Source organism: Sander vitreus, chromosome 23, assembly GCF_031162955.1.
Source record: "Sander vitreus isolate 19-12246 chromosome 23, sanVit1, whole genome shotgun sequence".
Classification (NCBI taxonomy): Eukaryota; Metazoa; Chordata; class Actinopteri; order Perciformes; family Percidae; genus Sander; species Sander vitreus.
Window position 1 is genome coordinate 5,821,283 of NC_135877.1, and position 21,468 is coordinate 5,842,750.

The following is a 21,468-nucleotide window of genomic DNA, read 5'->3' on the forward strand; positions in this document are numbered from 1 at the left end:
GTTGTTTATAGACACAGCAGGCAGTTTTCGTCAAAGAATCTCTAAAAACTCACTGTACGCTACCTGCCCAGCACCAAATGGCAGACAGACAAAATTAGCAACTAGCTGGTGAACATAGCAGACCGTTTAGCAGCTAAAGAAATACATATTTCCCTCAGGGGTTGGTGGAGACCAAAACGGAGCTAAAAGGAGAGTGATTATTGGATTAACATACGTCAGGTCGTCAGAAACAACTTTAAATAAATGCTAATGTTGCTCTGTAGCTGCTGGATGTGTAAATAAGGAGCTGTTTAGTATTAAGTTCCTCCTTTACAAGGCAACAATAAGGTGATGAGGTCTTATTATTACCTTTATAGGGTTATGGTATGTAAACATTGTGTTTACAGATTGGTTGATGTCAAGTGGCCAAAAAATCAGTTACTGCAGGGTTATTAGTATTGTTATAAGTATTGTTTATGTTAATTATCACTGAGATAAAAAGTCATGCTAACGGACCAGGATATCCACATTTATTTTGTATCAGACAGACCAGTTTTGTTTTGCTACCGCCATGTTTCTGTCCCTCTCGAAAGCAACGTCACCTAATGTTACTGCCACGTGGGGCAAACATGCAGAAAGAATATATTTATTCCCACAAGAGAGAAACAATCAGATAAAGCATTTACATCGTTATTAGGCACTAATAATTTTTCAGATTATCAAAGGTTTGCACCACACCTCTCAACCCAATTTTAGGGTCCATGTAAACATGGCTACTGTTATGTCCTTTTTACTGTGGAAAACATTGCATCTGTGCCATCGCTGAAGAAATATTTTGAGTTACTGCTTGCCACCATCTTGCCAGTTGCTTAGAGGCAGAAGATCCAAAATTTGGACAAAGCTTTGGAGCCTGATTGCCAAGTGGCAACCGCCACAGCTGAATATTGAAGACTGAAAGTCTTTTCAATCAAGCAAAGCCCCCAAACATACCCTCGATAAAGCCTGTTGTAGGAGGTTTGCCTCTGACAGTCTTCAGTGAAACTCAACATTTGCATTTCCCGTATTTTTTGTGTGTGCGTGTTTTAGTCTCCCTGCGTGTGGAAGGGGAGTTCTTTGTTAGTGGAGGAGGGCTGAGCTCCAGGTTCCGTGTTGCTACAATCACCTTCCACTGGGGGCACTGCAATGCCACATCAGATGGGTCTGAACACAGCCTGAATGGGATGAAATACCCTCTGGAGGTACAGAAACATACACCATGTGTTTGTCTGTCATCAACACATTCATTGATCATACATGTGTCTACCAAAGCCTAAGTACAGCTAACCTGCCTGTTTCTTGCTCACGTACAGATGCAGATCTACTGTTACGATCCAGATGACTTCCAAAGTCTGGAGGACGCTATTCAAGGAGGAGGGAGGATCGCTGCCTTGGCAGTGCTCTTTGAGGTAAGTCAACCTGTTGATTTGTGCCCAGTGGTGGAAGAAGTATTCAGATCCTTGTAAAAGTAAAAAGTAAAAGTCCGGCATTGAAAATGTTACTTAAAAGTACTCAATGCAGAAAAATCCTCACATTTTAGAAACTGGAAACGATTCTAACTGTTCTGTGTTTAATCGGTTAGTCATTTTAGCTAACGTGTTTTTGTGTGCAAAAATCTTAACTTGTAAAGTAACTAGTAATTAAAGCTGTCAGATGAATGTGGCTGAGTAAAAAGTACAATATTTCTCTCTCTGAAATGTAGTGGAGTATAAGTAGAAAGTGGCATGAAAAGAAAAGTAAAGAACAAGTACCTCAAATTTGTACTTGAGTACAGTACTTGAGTAAATGTACTTGGTTACATTCCACCGGTGTTTGTGCCCCAGGGTTAGAGATCAGTCTGTTCCTCCTCACGTGATTGGACTAAAAGTGTGTATTTGCCTCCCTATGAATTCCACAACAGAAGCTGATGTTCTTTTCCACAGATCAGCTTGGAAGACAACGAGAACTTCCGTCCTGTAATAGAGGCCGTCAACACTGTCAGCAGGTTTGGTAGGTCACTAATACATAAAATACTGCGTCTGGGTCATCACTGGGTAAAAATGAACATGTATCCTCTAAAAAGAGAGTAGCTGGGTGCAGGAAGTGGCATAATAAAAAAACAACAATTTAAGTAAGTATTTGGATTTGGTTTTTCAGACTAAATCCTGATTGTGTTTAGGAGAATATTTGTGTTTCATAAACAGTGTAGAAACAGAGTAAGCAGCCACAGAATAATGTTGTCCCCATAAAAAAAATAAAAAAGGAAAGCAAAATATGATGTTTGTCACCAACTGTGATTGGGGGTCAAATCTAGTAAAGCAGGCAAATTAAACATTTGAAGATACTCTTCAAATTGACATTAAATTTGAGTCTGAGACAGTGTAGTCTAATTTAATAGTGTTAAAAAAGAAAATATTATCAACGGAACCAGTAGCTACATTTCCTTTCCTTGAATAGTGGATTTAAAATCATATTAACAGGCAAGTGTGGGTCAATGAGAGAATAATTATGCAAAAATGCTGCAAACATTATTGTTATGCTTTTCTCTCCGAAATGAGACAAGGAATATCATTATGCATATGGCATAAACTTAATGGACAGTCTGACATTTTTAAAATGCCTGGTCCCAGGTGGTTTTACACATTTTGTTACTGATGGGACTTTTTTTGCTTTGTTTACCAGGTAAGAGCGGGTCGATGGAAGCTTTCACCATGCGGTCCTTGCTGCCAAATAACACCGATAAATATTACATCTACAATGGCTCACTAACTACACCTCCCTGCTCTGAAACGGTGGAGTGGATCGTCTTTAAACACACTGTGGCCATATCAGAAACACAGGTCAGTAGGTTTTATCACGCAGGTGTCCACTGCCACTCGCCAGTGCTCCTTTCTTTCAGAACACAAAGTCCTGGAATAAAGAAAAGAGTCAACTTGAGTAACCCTGGTTCTCATTCACTCTTTTAACCTGAAAGCGCCTTTAAGCATTAGCATCATACTCCAGCACAGCCGACTGCCATGAAGATATCATTTGATATCAATGACAGCGGTGCTTACTACTAAATTGGTGGAGCATTATGTCTAATGAAAGCTTTCAATTAGAGATAATGAAAAAAAGAAAAGTTTTTGTTATGGTATAAAAAATAATAAAATAAATCGTATGCATTCAGTTTGAAAAGACAAACCTCTTCGGTAAAGTTAAAATCATCGCTGCCTTTAGTTGTTGTGTCTGGTTGTAGTCTGTGGCTGGTCAGCTGTTTTCGACATCCGTGCACAAAATAAAAACCAAACCTCACATAGAGGTGATGCAATTTGACAAGTTTAGCCAAAATGTGAACGCACAAAAGGGTTTTGTGTCGTGGTATGATCTGGTCAAAAAGGCCTGTCGTGCAGCGGCAACACAAGCTGGTCACTGTGACGGTGAGCGGTGAAGACGTTTAAGCACCTCCGAAGAACGGCCACTTTGAAACAAATCATCTGCGTATTAAATATCAATTATGTGGCAGAATAATGGAGAGTGAATGAGGTCATGAAAGTGTGTGTGTGCTTGCGTTTGTCTGTCTTTGCATGATTGAAACGGGGGTGGCAAGGCATGACACATGCACATCGTAGTTACCCAAAAATAGAGCATCGCTGTCTCTCTGCCTGGCACCAACACAAGCCTATTAAACACACACACACACACACACACACACACACACACACACACACACACACACACACACACACACACACACACACACACACAGTGTTTGGTTTATTTTGACAACTGTACAGAAACGGGAAAAGATGCAACAGACACATCTTTCTTTTCTTTGTATCTGTTTCTACTTTCTCTCTGTCTGTCTCTCTCTGTACCCAGTTGGAGGTGTTCTGTGAGGTGATGACCGTGCAGCAGGCTGGATATGTGATTCTGACGGATTACCTGCAGAGCAACTTCAGGGAGCAGCAGCAGCAGTTCATGGGCCAGGTGTTTGCCTCGTACACCGGAGTGGAGGAAGTGCTCACACCCAGTACGTCATCAAACCAACCCAAACCAAAAGTTTGCTGCTTGTTATAAGTTTCACCATCGTCTTATAAGTCACTTCAATTCATTTCCCATTCAATGACTTCACTTTTATGTTAACACACTACATTTATTTGACATTTTGGAACTCGATTAGTCGTTTTTTTTATGTCAAAATAGTGAATAAATGCCAAACCTTCTCTGGTTCCAATGAGAGACTTTGCTGCTTTTCTCTGTTTTATATCATTCTAAAGTGAATTAGGGCTGCAACAATGAATCGATAAAATTTGATTATTAAAAAAGTTGCCAACTAATTTCATTATCGATTCGTTGTATCAATATGCCACTCAGTCGCAGAGATAAAAAATATAAATTGAGTTGAGCACAGCGCGGGGCAGCGTGGAGCAGCGCCGGCGCAGCGCGAAAGAAAGGAAAAAAGAGCAGAGCGGGGGTAGAGGAAATATGCAGCACAGCCCCGTAGTCGCGTCCTTTTCGGCTGTCTCCCGGCGTGTGAGGCGTCCTTTCCCCGTAGGGTATTTCGTGCTGGCCACCACGAGAAAAACATCCCCGTGAACACGTATCAATAGATTAAAAATAACGTGACATTTACACAAACTGCCGTGAGACCGGGTTGAAATACGGAGAGAGACCGGAGAGACCCGTAACGTTGTTCTGAAACACATGGCGGAGGCAGAGAAATCTGTACGACCTAAGTCATCCAAGGCGTGGGAGCATTTCACACTACATAAATCGAAAACGTGTTAATTGCAAGATAAGCACAAGCGACATGGCATGGCACAGGCGCACCACGGTGATGATTCAGCACCTAAAACGTAAACATGTTGGAGTCCTTGATGAGGAGGAAGGGAGTTCAACAGCAGGGTGAAGTCACTACAGAATCCTACTTTTGTTCCGTTTTGAAGTGAGGAACGTAACGTCCCTCCAGTAGCTCTTCTGGTGCTGGTGTGGTGTTTACTCGTTATCCAGCTTGACTAGCATGACAAGCTAGCGTTAGCTCGTTAATAACGGTAGTAAAGTAGGGGTGGTATAATTTGCAAGACTAAAGACACGTTTTTATTCACTCGCCTTTTTTGGCCCATTAATTGTTCAATCTATTGTCATGTATATATTCTGTGCTTTGTCCCATATCAGTTATTGTTGACAAATATGTGTGTGTTGTACTTTTTAATTTAATTTTAAAGTTCTTTGATAGCACTTGGTCATCTTAAGCTGTGTTTAAATGTGGTGTACAAATGAACTTAACTTGCACTTACTACAATGATGGTAATAATTTAATGAATAAGCTTCAAGTGTGTGTGTGTGTGTTGTCTGTATCTGCCCTTTGGGTTACTTACCTTTACACAACTATTAACTAAAACAACAAGTATGTATGTAAGTATGTATTGAGTTGATGTAAATTAATGCTTTTTTGTTTTTTTATCCGATTAATCAAAAAAATAATCGAGCGATCAATCGATTATTAAAATAATCGTTAGTTGCAGCCCTAAAGTGAATATCTTTTAGGCTTTGGATTGTTGTGTTGAACAAAACCAAGATATTTGAAGATGCCACTCTGGCTCTGGGAGATTGTGATTTGTATTGTTTTGTGTATTGCATAGACTTAACCTTTGCAGCCCTAAAAATAATACTAGAAATGAAAACCAGAATCTTTAAACAAGACATTGCAACCCAAAGCTGCAGTCATGTAGAGTGTGTGTGTGTGTGTGTGTGTGTGTGTGTTCCCCTGAGCTTAATTTGATGCCATACTTGAAAAGGCATGTACCGTCACTTGCCTGCTCTAAGTAAGTTTTAATTCTAAAACCCACAAAGTGAGTTTGGACTAGCAGAGATCTGAAGCATTCGGCTGACTGGTAATGATCAACAGCGCTGTTAACTCCCAGCAGATACAGCATGTTATGATTTTGTACCATAAGAAATTCTTATTAGGCTTTAAGGAGTTTGACCCAGAATCTCCACTTCTCCAAAGCTCTAAATCTTTTCACCTATTGAATTCATACCACATTTTGGGAAGCATGGGGAAGAAAATTGAATTCCCCTCCCTCAGGGATCAATATAAATATTACATTATTAATCAGATTTGTTTTTTGAAAATATCGCCCATCTTCTGCTTTCTCTGTAGCTTTAACACTGTCCTCTTAGGTCAGCCTAGTCACAGTCATCAAAAGATATAATCCACGACGCGCTCCATCTTCATAAAGTCGACCCTCAAGTAAAGTGGGTCTTTTGGGTTGCCAGGGAACTCGACTTTGTAGTTGTGCGCCCCTGCTCCTCTCAGCGCTGGCAATTTATTTTGCAGCTCTTTTTGAAATTGAAATAAAGCATTTAGAAATTCAGAGAAGGGTCTTCTTTTTGTCTGTAACAAATTAATGCAGCCCTGCACACACACACACACACACACACACACACACATTCATACACGTCCCACTTATTGCCACACTCCCCTCCTGAGCTGGGCTTTTTTTAAATGGATTTTTTCTCTATTTTCAATACACTCGATTAACACCATACCTTCAGCAACACTGAACTTAATGCGAGACATCACACCGTTTCTGTGCTGTTCAGTTATAGCGGTACCTTTTTCATCTCTTTGTTTCAGGCTTTTTATTCAAACTTTCTGCCAATCTTGCCCTCTCTTTTTCTCTTCGTTGCCATCTCCAGCCTGCAGCTCGGAGCCAGAGAACGTTCAGGCAGACGCCCAGAACGACACAACCATCATGGTGATGTGGGAGCGTCCCCGTGTGGTTTACGACACAACCATCGACTGGTACACCGTCACATACCAGAGGCTACAGGGCCGAGACCAGAGCAAGCAGGAGTACAGGACAGACGGGGACCAGGACGTGGTACGAAAAATCTCCTCGAGCATCTCTCCACAGAACATCGCCTTACAGACATCACCCATATGTACACTCACCTTTGACTGCTTGCTATTTCAACTAATGTTTTGCACCATTATCTACAGTCCACACGGGTACATTTCACTTATAAATATTACAGTCACTCCCTTTTCCCCTGCAGCAAATATTAGAGCATCATTATTAGAATTCTATCAACCAGTCATCCACTCTATCTGTTAAATTGTGACTGCTGCTGGTATCTGGATTGATCAAAGTGATCGATTGATAGATAGTGACGATCAATCTTGGCATCCCTTTAATGTGACCAGCACCATCATCTGTGTGTATGTATTTAGATGAAGCTCTGTGTCCAATCAGCTGCAGCCATCACGGTTGTAGGAGGGTGTAGCCTGTTTTCTTTGCTTGTCAGTGGTCATTGAAGAGAAACTGGTGGCAAGCCCACTAGCGTGCAATGCTGGAAGGCGGGCCGATCCCATTCGTGAAAACAATGTGTGAATGGACTTGTACCTTGAGTCGTCAATATTCACACCAGCCTGATACAACACAAATGGAGGACTGTAAATGTAAACTCCGCTCTTTAATCTGCTTTATATGTGCATGAAAACTTCTAATAAAAACCCATGAGCGGCTTATGTTATTATTCTAAGATTTGCAAACACTGGTAATGCAATTACAAAAAGATTATGACTTGATTACAATCAACAGAGATGCACTCAAGTCCATATAAAAATGTAATGAGGTGGCTTTTACACAGTCGTTATGGGTATATGTGCAACTTGAAATATGATTCTCATTAAGATAATTTACTGTAAATGGCAAATACAGCATGGCTAGCACTGTATATGGGCATTTTCTTTCCCAAAACGTTGAATAGCCTGTGTTGAAGTAACTCAGTAAAAAATGTAACATATTTGGAGACTAAAAGGAAACAAGTGCCACTAAGAGCCAAAAGATTTCCCATGATGCACTGGGCTGAGCGGCTCCCTGTGGAGGCTCGATGCTGGAGGATTTGGCGTCACCTTTAACCTTTTTAACTATTATTATGGGATTTGTATTGAAAGCGGAAGGACATTTCACAGCTGAGATATTTAAATCTAGAGCTGCAAAGATGAATCAATTAGTTTTCAACTATTAAATTAAAGGTGCAGTAAGCGATACTGCGCAAAGATTGAATCGCCGCCCCCCAGATTCATGGATGCGCATTGCCATAGCAACCGCTTAGCAGAGTCGATGTTAGCTCATGTTAGGTTGTGGATTGTCAAACTGTCGCTACTGCTGTAAAGCCAACCAGTTGGGAGCTGCCATCACAAACAATAGCAAACGGATGAGGTTAAACTGACCTGTTGAAAACAGCAAACGGTGAAACGGCAATTACTCACGAGCCCTCATCAGTTTTCATTCCTTTTAAAATCACGGAGGTTTCTGCAGCGTTGAAACGCCTCACCGATGTCAACAAGGCCCCTTCCCCTTTCCCGATCATACAACTTCTTTTTTTAATTTGTAATCTTCAGTCCTTTTCCTCTTTTGCTGTTTCATTGACAACTCTTCCTGTTGATAACTCCTGGCCTGGACAGCACATTCACATGCTGCCTCCTCCCTCCCCGCCCCCATCACTTGCTTGCACGAGCGAGCAAGTGACGCCGCCTATTGCTGATTGGCTGGAACAGTGTTTTGTGGCTCTTGCGGACGTTTCTCATTCTCATCGTTTTGCATTTACACAGCCAGGGCTGTGTATTTACACCAGATTTCCTTTCAGCGCACACAGAAAATAGAGAGCTGGGTGACCGTCAGTAGATATTCACTGAATTTGACAAAAAGTGTATTGGAATAACATCGCTTACTACACTTTTAATCGTCAACTATTTTGATAATCGATTAATTGGTTTGTTTTTATGAAAAAAAAGTTAAAAAATGTCTTATTCCAGCTTCCTAAATGTAAATATTGTTCTAGTTTCTTCACTTCTCTGTGACAGTAAACTGAATATCTTTGAGTTGTGGACAAAACAAGACATTTGAGGGCTTGGGAAACACTGATCGAGTAAACAACTAATCGATGAATCAAGAAAATAATCTACACATTACTCGACAATGAAAATGATCATAAATTGCGGCCCTACTTCAATCTGTGTACTTGTACTCCAGGGGGTATTCCTGAGAGGCTCAGCTAATTTGAAAAAAAATTTAAATTATGATTTATTTAAAATAAAAGACATCTACATAGCATAGCATTTTGGAGGAGAATAAACACACATAACAGGATAGCATATTGCTCAATAACCAAGAAACTACCACCTGTGATAAACCGACTGCACAGGAGGCAGTTGTAACACCTTAACACCACCTGCTGCGATTGAGAGTTCATGAAAACTAATTAGAAAGCAAGCAGAGAAATAGAAGAAATAAAAAACAGACCAAACTTAAACATCAATTCCAGGATCTTTATTGCAACAATATCCTCTTTAATATAAATAATAGTGTAAACATGCAGTTGAAAACTTCCCTTTGTGACTTTTCAGGGTGCCATCATCCCTAGCCTGCTGGCCAACAGCAGCTATGTGGTTCAGGTGGTTGCTATTTGCACCAATGGACTCAGAGGACGATGGAGTGACCAGATTATAGTGGACATGCCGTTAGATGACCCTGGTACACACACACACACACACACACACACACACATACAAGATTCCCACAACACTGTTAACATTTAGAACAAGTATAAATAAGTCTTTATTTCTTTCCCCTCTCTCTCTAGAAAGTGATTCGGATCCCGACGCCGTCACAAAGGATTTGGAAGGCCGCAGGGAGGTAGGGGCAGTCTGTATCTGTGGTTTCACCTGACACCTCTCTGCATGCCGGCATGCATTTTGCTGAATTACTTTGCAGTGCTGAAGTTTGCCCTGCATTCAGTCATATCAGTGAACCTAATTATTATGCAAATCATTGTAATTATGTCAGTAGAGGCTTGTCATTGAGTGTTTGGAGAGCAGTACAAAAGGTTATACAGGACTCTCCAGCGTGTTTAGGAGAGATTAAAAACAAAACAAGAAAAGACTGTTATTCTACTGTGTTTTTCTCACTGAGAGAACCAGTACAGCCTGTGCTCTTCCACAGTGCATTAATGGAGGTTACGTGATGCCTTATTATCAGTTAATTTAAATGTTGAAGAAGTAAACAAGACAGCTGCACCACCACTGTGTCTTTGGTAGGATGTTTATATTCACTCATATAAGCAAGAAGCAATGATGACCTAAAAATCCTGACATTTATTTGTTACTCCTTCAACAAGGCCTGTCCCTCATTACCACACCCAGTATATGACCACACATCTTGTGACACAGCTCCACACAGTAGTGCTTTTCCCCCCCCTCGCGTTAGGTCTCATCCAAAGCCAAATCGGAGAAGCCAGAGAACCAGAATCAGGTGGATTTGTCTCCAGAGGACCACAGCCCCGTGGAGGAGATCCCAGTGGAGCAGACCAGAGTTTACCAGAACCAGCCTTCCCACCACCAGAACCTCCCGGTCCACGTCAGCACCCCAAAGACTCCCTATGAGTCCGCCGTTCTACAGAAACCTCGATCCAACCAGAATGGGAAAAAGAAGCCGGACCGGAACGGGTCTAGTCCCGATGATATGGATCAGAACTGGATCTACGAGGACAGTGATCCAACACCCGGGCCGCTCACTAATGCCGGTTTTGACAGCAACGGCGCAATATGGGTCACTGAGGTAACCGAGCAGCCGGGCTTCCTGTTTCCAGTCGCTCGGACACACACACTGCCGGCGGTTCGCCGACAAATCACAGAAGAGGCCTCGTTGTCAGTGTCGCCACATCAGGTAGTTCACTACACACATTGCCTTTTTTTCCTCAATGTTTTTATTTCCTTCATCCCTAAACCTGATTAAATGTAATATAGGGCTGCACAATATATCCCCATTGCGATATCAACTGCTGCAATAAACACATTGCGAAAGACACTCCAATTCTTTTTGGTTAGTTGAAAGAAAATACCAGTAGAAAACTGATATCTAAATAAAACTAAAATGTAACTCTCATTCTTTTTTTAGTGGTGCTTTTACATTCAATTCAATGTTCAATTTGTTCGATAAAATGATGTTGGAAATGATTTCCTTTCATTTGTTTTAAATTCAACAAACAAGCAATTTGTTGTATTTTAGCAGAATGCTGAAAGCAGCAGAAATGCAGAACCTGTTTATTTCTTCGCAAGTAATACTGTTGTCGTGATATTCAACATTATCGCATATTTTCCTCATATGGTGCAACCCTGAAGTAATACCGAATGTTGTAACAAACTGGCACACAAAATGGAAATGCAAAGTTGCCTGTAATGTTTTTTTGTTTGTTTTTTTACTAGATATTTACACAGCTAAAAGACATATTTAGCATCACAGAGATTCGTTTTGTTTGTCTGTTTACGAACGTTAGTTGACGTTAGCTTATCTTGTGAGTTTGGTCCTGAAACAGAAACAGGTCTGGAACAAAGTTAGTTTTTGTTCCTGACGTGTGCGTCTAAAATAAATGCCATTTTAGTGTCACAATGTTCTGGAGATATGTGGCTTGTGAAAAATGGTTCCAATATTTACTTTGGTGACTATGGGGCAAAAGGATCGCTCATAATTTGTGTTCACGTTCCCTTCTCCCATTGGAATCAATGCATTCAGGACCTGCCGCTAGTCTCCTAAAGAGGCGTGGCAGTGGTGAAACCCACGTGACACAGATACAGGAAATTGCTCTGAGTTGGGGCGTCTCGGTTCTAAACCGTCTCTGGTTTAACCAAAGATTTTGTCTCATGTTCTTGTAGTTTTCTCATCTACTGAAAGAAACACCCAAAAACTCTTTTTGTGTACTGCCTCTTCTTCTTGCAGTCAGGGGATCACAGTACACAAGACCGAGCTGGAGAAAGAGGCCTCCCTTCTCCCCAAACGGACGTTTACACCCCTCCTGTGGAGGACGTCCAAGTCACTGATATCTTCTATGAAGACACAGTCAACAACTCTCCACTAGAAAGCAACATCTCTGCTGCAACAGTGTCATCTCCTTCTGCTGCTGCTTTGTTGCCAGGTCAGAATTTATTGGAAGAGCTGTTTTCCTTTTTTATTTTTTTTTGGCACTCTTGTTCACCAAAAACCTCTCTGGTTGATACTTTGAGCAGTGCCAGGAAGGAATTTAAGCTCATAAATATTAGAATAGGAACCAGCAGAAGATTTCACTGGATGCTTGCCAGTGATTCTGCTCGGATAAACACCGGACACTGACATGTTCAGATTGTGTGTTGATTTTTAATGAGTTTTAAGTGATATGTGATAAGTGATAGGCTATTTGAACAGCTACTGCTGCTTAAGTTGTAATCATTATAACAAATGGCATTTCACTTTTGATCTGTCATAAGTTTGCTAACTTTGTCTCACAAGCCCAGAAAAGAAGGTAAGATGGTCTATTTTACTAGTATTTACTCTGATTTCTTCAGTTTTATTCAGTAAAAGTTTTGTCAGCAATTTTTTAATTTTCTTGTATACGTGAATATCCTAAAATGATAAAATTACATTATCCAAATCATTTTTCTTTATTTAGGACCTTTTATTTATTTATTATTGTTTGTAAGTATTCATAAGTATTGTTTAAATACACAGTATTCTGGTTCTGCTTATATGAATTTTGCAGACTAGGCATATATGTATGAATGATACAATAATAAAAATTTCATTCATTTATAAATTCATTCATGCGTAGTTACATCTTGTTAGGTCACGTTTAGTCTCGCATTTCCAGACCTTCCTCCACAGTGCTGCGGAGGAGGGTCTGGCTAGTCCACACAGCATTCCGGGATGGGAGAAAAACGTGCTCTGGTTTATTGGCATTTCTTTAAACCAATCACAATCGTCTTGGGCGGCGCTAAGCTCCGGACGGCGTTACGGTGCCTCTGCAAAATAGCCTCTGGAAGGAACTTGTTTGTGTGGAACATGTGGACGTTCAAAGGTTGTTTTAGTCATGCAACAGAAAACTCAGATTGGACAAATAGTCTAGCTAGCTGTCTGGATTTACCCTGCAGAGATCTGAGGAGCAGTTAACCATAGTCCTCAGAAATCCACCGGAGTTAGAACGCCAACACAAAGAAAGTGGGAGGTAAGCCGAAAAGAAAAGAGGGACATCTTCGGAATTTCCGGCGGCACCGGAGCAATTTTGGAAGTGGAACGTCATCGATATAGGCTATGTCCCGTTAGGTCATCATGAGAAATCCTACTGCATCCTGTCACGTGTGTCATGTCACGACATGGCCTGACATTGCCCGCGTAGTGTTGTGTTGTGGCTTTAACACGTTTCACATCACATCATCATTATGTACTTTCTAATCCCACAGGTAATAAAGTGGACAAACTCTCCCTGCCGTCCTCTGGAGACAGCGACGCCCCTGTGAGCAAACCTCTACCAGAAACCATCACCTCCGATTCCTCCAGCCCGCCCCCCCTCTGGATCACGGCGAGGGCGGCCACCCCCAGCAACACGCTGGCTGAGTCCGTCTACAAATCATTCACCACCTCCCCTCTCCTCAGGGCACTGATGCATACGACCCAGCCCATGTTCAACGGTAAGATCAAACACCTAAGAACACCCATTCTAGAAATACATATTACATAGGGATGTCCCGATCAGCTTTTTTTGGCCCCCGATCAGATTTTAAAAATATTGAATATCTACCAAAACTGAGTCCCGATCCGTTACTTGTATTTGCACATAAATGATTGGAGTAAGGTGATCGGGGTGATTGCCGAACAGTTAAAAAATGCCCATATGGGCTCCGAAACGATACTTTCCAATCTGATTGGGACATCCGTAATTAAAAACTATAAAAAAATATACTTTACTTACTATTAGAAGTGGCTATGAATTTATAACATGAGGAATGATAACTGCAGATATATAAAATATATATATATATATATCTCTATAGTAGAGAGCTGGCAGCTGATTGCCTTCTCTGATAGGCCGCTGCTGCTAGGCTAATCACTGCTGTGCTCTGTGATCGTAGTGGCATGTTGTGTGGTGGCATGATGTGGAGAATGGTGGTGGTGATGGTGGTCAAAAAGAATAAGCTGGCATTGATGATGATTAGAATGATAATCAACGACTCTCTGAACTGGTTCAGAAATTAAATATGCTTGCAGCATATTACGACTCCACGTGAGGTCATATTATGAGTCCAGTCAGGCTCAGTGATTAGCATCTACTTTTGGGGACTCCTCCTTCTGGGTCTGCTTTCTTTCCTGTGGCTTAATGGTGCACTCTGGTGGCTGTTTTTTTTTTTTCTTCTGTCCTTTTCACAAAATGCAGGGTTCATGTCATCATCAGGGTGCCTCATCCATTTTGTCTTCAACAACTTGATTTATAGCATCTCTTCATTCAGGAACTCAATAAATACCTTCCGATTGTTGCCTCTCTTCTTGCATTTAGTGTACGGTGTGGGCATGATGATGATGGCCTTTGCTGAGCCAAGTACTTATGTCTGGATACCTTTTCTTCCATCTTTCCTGGCATGACAAACGCATTTTTAAAAGGACACCTTTCAATGCTGGTGTCCTGGAAAAGGTTTTTTTCCCCCGCAGAATTTTACTTTGGCTTTTCTTGCAGCAAATGCACCCAAGTTCAAGGTTGAGGAGTCTACCACTGACCAGTCATCTGGCTTAACAAACTCCCCAAACACTTCTAGTGGAGTGCTCGTCAATCCTGCAAATCCTGCAGACTCCGACCCAGAAGGGGGATCTGCTGAAGGAGCTTCATTCGCGCCTCGATCACTCAACCCTTTTATTGAATACATCAGCGGTGTCCGCCCTTCTCCCGCCCTCCCTGAAGATAACAGCAGTGGCATTATCTTTCCTCATAACGGCAACTACTCCTCTGAAGAGCACTCTATTGTCCATCTACAAATAGATTTAGAGCACCCTCAGATCTCTAGTGCTTTGGGTTCTCAGGATCACATCATCACTGAGCACTCATTTTCTCTGCTGCCTGATTATGGCCTGAGTACAATCAACTTATCCAAAACGAACATAGGTGAAGGAAATACCCCAAATACTTCTCAGAATCAAAGTGACGGTAGGATTAAAGATGGTGTGAACATCTTGCCACATCCCGACAATGAAGAGGAAGCCCGGACGAATGGACATAAAGAAGACCTCAACTCCTCCTCAGTCACATCTTTCTTTGATTCTAAAGGTTTGACTTTTTCCCTTCCTAATAATTCAGAGGAAGCCAACACAGGCTGGCCAGCAGAGGGAAGTGGATCAGGCTCTGGCCTTTACAGCAACAGGCTCAATCAGGAATTTGATGGAGTCACCACAGTCAAGACTGACCTTTCTACTGTTCCCAATTTAACTATCCGCTACAAGGTGGATGATACTGGTGAAAAGAGTAGATCAACAGGAATTAAGATGGATAGTGAAACGGATACAGGTGACACAGATGGGACAGGAAGCAAAATAAGTAGCAAGAAAGAGTGTGAAACAGAGGCAGAGAAGGAAATGGAGGAGAATGAAAGTGAGCGGAGTGGTGGGGAAGAAGAAAAGATAGGAGAAGGAGTACACAACGCTGGGAAAGTGGATGGTGAAACAGATGAGAGTGCCAGACAGCTCAATAGTACAGCCAATAGGGACGTGTTGGAAGAGAAAGCTGGAGAAACTGAAGTTGAGACTGTAGTAGGAAAGGCAATATACACTGAGACCAGCAGTGGGAATGAAATTGAGTCCAATTTTCATGTTTTTCGCTGGCCTGAGGACGTCAGTGGTTCTGGAGAAGGTGGTGGAGATGGAGAGGGAAAAGAAAAGAAAGTCAGCGATGATAAAGAAGGTATCAAGGCTGTAGGTGACAAGGAAAGTGGTGAAAAAGGGGGTGGAAGGGAAGACGGCAATGAAGAAGTTGTATCTGGAGGAAGAGATGGTCTCCAGCTGTCTGTCAGTCAAGATAATCCTACAGTGGAGTTCCCACTGTTTGGCAACAGCGAAGAAAGCAGCGATGGGGATGGAAGTTATAAGGAGGGTCGAAGCATAAGTCCTGACAGTGACGTTGTTGGGGCTAACTCTAGCCCCAACAACGGTGAAGAAAAAAGAAAGGGAGGTCTGGGCAATGAGGAACACATCGAAGGAGGTGTTAAAGAGGACAGTGATGCAGCTGTAATCGGAGAGAGTTTGCAGCAGTTCTCAAGCGTGGATGGGTTGTTGTTTGGTGCTGCAAGAAGACCCCTGTTGGGGCATCTCGTCCCCCTGCCCAGACTGACAGAGGGCAACGAGGCCACGGAGGAGGAAATAGAAGGTAAATGTTACTCAATGCCCAGATTTTCCTCAGCAACAGAATAAGCCAGGGCAGTTTAGTTTTTTTCCCTCTCACATACTTCTGTCCTTTCACATAAGTGCTAAACCACAACGTTTGTGAGTTTGGTTGCGCCATAATCGCTTAATAGACATTTATTCCACACAACTCTGTTATTGCTAGTGGAAACATTAACACTTAAAGCTGCAATTTTCAATATTTTGATATAAACGGAGGATGAAATGGCTAGATGTAATTTGAAAGGCGTTGGTCTTAGTGATGAGAGCACACAGAATTACCACCCAACTCTGCCGTTCTCCTCAGCTCTACGGGGAATTCAAACATCTCTCAGCTCAGTGATTTGGTGGTCCGTTCCGCAACAATCAACCTCGTCTTACAGCCACAGCAGGCAGCCGTTTTCAGCCAGAAAAGCTCTGATAAAGCCATTGTATGCTACCTGCACCCCACTACTCGCTACAGAACACATTGGAGCTGCTGAAAAGCCAGATTTCCCCCAGAAGTTGGCAGAGACCCAATCAGAGCTAAAAGGAAAGTGAATATTGGACTCTTGCCAGGGAGCAAATACACAACTAACCAACGAATGCAAATGTTATACAACTATATATCAACTTTATAAGGTGATTATATGTCAGTGTTGTGTTTGCTGCCCCCAAGTGGCAAAAAACAAACTATTAATGTTTAAGGTGTGACACATCATTTCTTTGTTTGAAATATGTTGTTATGCACTGCTATTGTTTTCAACTCGTACCTTTTTCCTCCCTTCAGCAAAGCACATTTTAACAACAGTTTTAGTGCTATCTATCTATCTATCTATCTATCTATCTATCTATATATATATATATTTATTTTTTTTATGTATAGAGATTGGCATGGGGTACTTTCCATAAAATCATCTCTCAATGCAAATCAAACCAGCTATTAGGCTAACTGAAATAAAACCATGCCAATCTCTAGGTATGGTGAAGGGGATGTGATGATGTGGGGCTATTTTAATTCCAAAGGCCAAGGGAACTTTATCAGGATCATAGTATCCTGGATCCATGAAATAACTGGCCTTTAAAAAGAAAAATCTGCCTGCCTCTATGGGAATTTAACATAGGGGTGTACTTACTTATGCCCCCTGTATTTTAAGGAAGAACATTTATTTATTTACGATACATTATTCATTCACAAAGAAAATTGGTGTCCTTAAAGATTGGATTTTTCCTCATTTTTTTAAATTAAGGCATTAAGATCAATTTCCTAAAGATGCTTTTTTTATTCCTCTTTTTAGTCAACTTTAGCATGGGTGTCCTAATTTGTTCACATGACTGTATATAACTATAAATACATCATAGTGTCAGATGTGCACTTGTCATGGAATCCTTGATATATAAACTAACTTGAAACTAAAATTGTAGAAATGATCATACTGATATGATCGCTGTGTCTTCTTTCCCTCCGTCATCTGTGCTTGGTGACACTCCCACTCTCTACCACTCTCTCTGTTTCGGTCTCTCACCCACCCGGCCCTTCTTCCTCTGCCCCTCCTCTCCCTCAGAGGGAAGCAACAGCAGCCACGAGTCTCGGGTCGGGCTGGTCGCTGGTCTGGAGAGGGAGAAGAGGACAGTCGTTCCTCTGGCTGTCGTCTCCACTCTCACCATCCTCTGTCTGCTGGTGTTGGTGGGCATACTGGTCTACTGGAGGTACACACACACACACACACACACACACACACACAAGGACAAAAGGTCAAAATCTGCCTATATCAATTTCACCTGTGTATTTTTTTTGTGATCACATTTTTCTTTTATTGACATTTGTTTCCATACCATGTAACAAACAAGAAACAAAGCCATTCTCAATATGAGTGACAGCAATGCACACACAGTAAAATAGAGTCACCAAAAGAGACACTAAAACAAAGCGGAAACGGAACAAAAAACATCCCACTTAAGAATCCCCCAGCCCCGTATCCAGGCCACAACTCTTAAAGGTCCCATGGCATGAAAATTTCACTTTATGAGGTTTTTTTAACATTAATTTGAGTTCCCCTAATCTGCCTATGGTCCCACAGTGGCTAGAAATGGTGATAGGTGTAAACCGAGCCCTGTGTATCCTGCTCTGCCTTGAAAATGAAAGCTCAGATGGGCCGATCTGGAATCTTCTCTTTATGTCGTCATAAGGGGAAAGGTTACCTCCCCTTTCTCTGCTTTGCCCGCCCAGAGAATTTGGCCCACCCATGAGAAAGAGAGAGACATCATGGCTTTCAAACAAGCGAAGCATGGCAGTTGGTCAAGGCCACACCCCCACCCTCCACCTTGCCCCCCCCCTCTCTCCTCCTCAATAGCATTTAAAGCTACAGACACAGAAATGGCACATCCTAAGGAAAGCTCATTGTGGGACTGGCTCTAGTGGCTGTAATTCTGCACCAAGGCTGAATTTCAGGAAATACTTCAGATACAGTATTAGGGGACCACTAAGGCCTATATAAAAGAGACTTCAGATACAGTATTAGGGGACCACTAAGGTCTATATAAAAGAGACTTCAGATACAGTATTAGGGGGACCACTAAGGTCTATATAAAAGAGACTTCAGATACAGTATTAGGGGACCACTAAGGTCTATATAAAAGAGACTTCAGATACAGTATTAGGGGACCACTAAGGTCTATATAAAATCACCAAAAAAGCACCATGTCATAGGACCTTTTAACAAAATGTTCACTCCAAAATGCTTTAAAGGTTCACAGCGACTGAGCTCCACATCTCTATCTCTGACTCCTTCGCCCCATGTACAGGGGCTGTCGATAGCTTTAAATTTCACCTGTGTACTTTACTTCGATTCTGATGTGTTTGTGTCACAGAAACTGTTTCCAAGTGGCTAATTTCTACCCAGATGACAGTGCGTCACCTAAAGTCATATCAGCTCCATCTACACCCCTGCTGCTGGCCACAGGTAACACACACACACACACACACACACACACACACACCCACACCCACTTAAGGGATTTTATTACGACGTTATCATTGTGATGATCAAACACCGCTGAGCCGCAACGCTAAGCACACTTTGGTTCACTCTTTTGTTGCAGACGGTCACGAGCCGCTGTCGGTGAAACAGTTTGTGAAGCATGTCATGGAGCTGCACACCACCAACACTTTCTCCAAGGAGTTTGAGGTGTGTGGAATGTTCGTTCTTATAGGATTTGAGTTCAACAAAATGTCTTATGAACTTTCTTCATGAGCGAAACATAAACAGCCTCAAGATATTTTGAAAAAAGATAGTAGATGGATACACATTTGGGAGACAAAGGTTTAACCAGCATAAAATAAAGGGATTTCTTAGTTCTAGTTCATGTGCATAGGTAGACAGTGCCTCATTTGTCACAGCTCCTTAATGCTCCTCCATATCTCTATTAACATCATGTTCTATAGGGATATCATTCAGCACGGTGATAATGTGTATCTTTCATGTACAACATGTTGCGCAGCAGTATGCTGGAAGGGTTTGGAACTAACCATGGCAGTGCTACTTGGTTCTCATCCCAGACTCCAAATTCAAATATGCAAACACATCAAACTGAACACACAGCTTCAAATTTGAGATGCAGGTTTTAAATAAAAATATTCCTGTCGCAAGCTTTCAGGCTGTAAGATCTTAATCTCAGCTTCTTCTGAATTTGATACAGTGTTTTTGAAATGTCTCATGTGGAGTATTGACTTATATTAAAGTGCTCATATTATACTCATTTTCAGGTTCATAATTGTATTTAGAGGTTGTACCAGAAGAGGTTTACATGGTTTAATTTTCAAAAAACACCATATTTTTGTTGTGCTGCACATTGCTGCAGCTCCTCTTTTCACCCTGTGTGTTGAGCTCTCTGTTTTAGCTACAGAGTGAGACATCTCACTTCTGTTCCATCTTTGTTGGGAGTCGCACATGTGCAGTTCCTAGGTAAGGACTACTAGCCAGTCAGAAGCAGAGTATGAGGGAGTGCCACGCTAGCAGCTAGGCGAGCATTATGACGTGTGTTACAAAGTGACCACGTTTGTCTCTGAAGTAAAGGCTGGACTACAATAGAGCTGTTTGGAGCAGTTTGTGAACAGTGTTTTCTGTTGGAGATGGTAAGTCCCTTTGGGGTGGACTTTGGGCTAGAAAACCTATAACGTGCACAAAAAAGAGATATAACAATAAAGGAAAGGGAAAAAGCCAAAAAGCATAATATGAGCACTTTAATGTATTTTAGAACAGTTTGTGGATGAGTTTGAATAGAAACATCTGCATGGCATTTGTCACCTGTTTCCTAGCATGAACCTCCTGAGTAACACACACACAGAGATTCATTGAAGTTTACTTCTCCCGTGTAATTGTGAGTGAAGTTTCCCCCAGTTTGTTCCAGTGTCGCTGCCTTTCCTATAGCTGCAGTAACAAACCTACATTTTAAATCAGTCTAAAACCAGAGGCTATAGTGACTTGTAAATACACACAAGCTTTTTAGGTATTTAGCACAATCAATATGATGCCTTACAGTCTTATGTATACAGTGTAGAATAATAGGCCATGGCTAACATGGTTGAAAGCTAAAAGCTCAGTTGGGAATATCAGCGCAATTCCCACTTAGCACACCACCTCTCTGTGTGTATCTGAACCCCATATTCCTGTACCTGCACTGACTCCCTGTCTGTCTGTCTGTCATTTTGTCTCCCCTCCCCCCACACTCCTTTCACCCCCTCCACCACCATCGTCCTGCTTTCTGCATCCTCACCACCCTCCATTAGATTGTCAAAGAATCCTATGAGGTAAGGCACCTACAGTATCACCCCTCCCCAGTTGCGGAGGTGTGGTTTTCTTTTCCTTTCTTTACATCTAGTCGATAGGCATTTGGATATAAATGTGTCCAAGTAGGAGTTTGAGCCATTAAGGATTGTCTGAGGCAGAGCTTTCTCTCTGCTGCTGTTCTCTGCTTCTTCGGATTGCAGTCTGAATTGGAAGCCGATTTACAGACATATTTTCAAACTGAGATGGCATTTTTACATATTTTGTTAATCTGCATTCATGATAATGTATGACAATGAAATAGAAATGAAAATCCCACCATCCCTGCAGCTGCTTGTTGTCCCACATCTTTATTTAATATGAGGCTTTAATACAGGTCACATACAGTAGTATCAGTCTCTTACATACATCATGAATCATGGCTTGTTCTCCTGTTTATAAAGCCTGAGCATATTTAAACCAGGGATTCAGGTAATTGTAATGTAGTT

At 41.7% G+C, this 21,468-nt stretch overlaps 1 protein-coding gene across 2 annotated transcripts in view; it reads left to right on the forward strand.

Annotated features, from left to right (window-relative positions):
• ptprz1b (protein tyrosine phosphatase receptor type Z1b) overlaps positions 1-21,468 on the forward strand; it is an 81,327-nt gene that overhangs the window by 51,769 nt on the left and 8,090 nt on the right. For both annotated transcript variants that reach the window (XM_078281387.1, XM_078281385.1), the window contains exons 4-18: positions 1,066-1,217; positions 1,329-1,424; positions 1,938-2,004; positions 2,677-2,834; positions 3,856-4,006; positions 6,679-6,863; positions 9,395-9,521; positions 9,631-9,683; positions 10,254-10,712; positions 11,763-11,958; positions 13,256-13,483; positions 17,759-17,903; positions 19,065-19,156; positions 19,296-19,381; positions 20,983-21,003. In XM_078281387.1, coding sequence (XP_078137513.1) covers positions 1,066-1,217; positions 1,329-1,424; positions 1,938-2,004; positions 2,677-2,834; positions 3,856-4,006; positions 6,679-6,863; positions 9,395-9,521; positions 9,631-9,683; positions 10,254-10,712; positions 11,763-11,958; positions 13,256-13,483; positions 17,759-17,903; positions 19,065-19,156; positions 19,296-19,381; positions 20,983-21,003 — 2,216 coding nt within the window. The remainder of the gene's footprint in view (positions 1-1,065; positions 1,218-1,328; positions 1,425-1,937; positions 2,005-2,676; positions 2,835-3,855; positions 4,007-6,678; positions 6,864-9,394; positions 9,522-9,630; positions 9,684-10,253; positions 10,713-11,762; positions 11,959-13,255; positions 13,484-17,758; positions 17,904-19,064; positions 19,157-19,295; positions 19,382-20,982; positions 21,004-21,468) is intronic.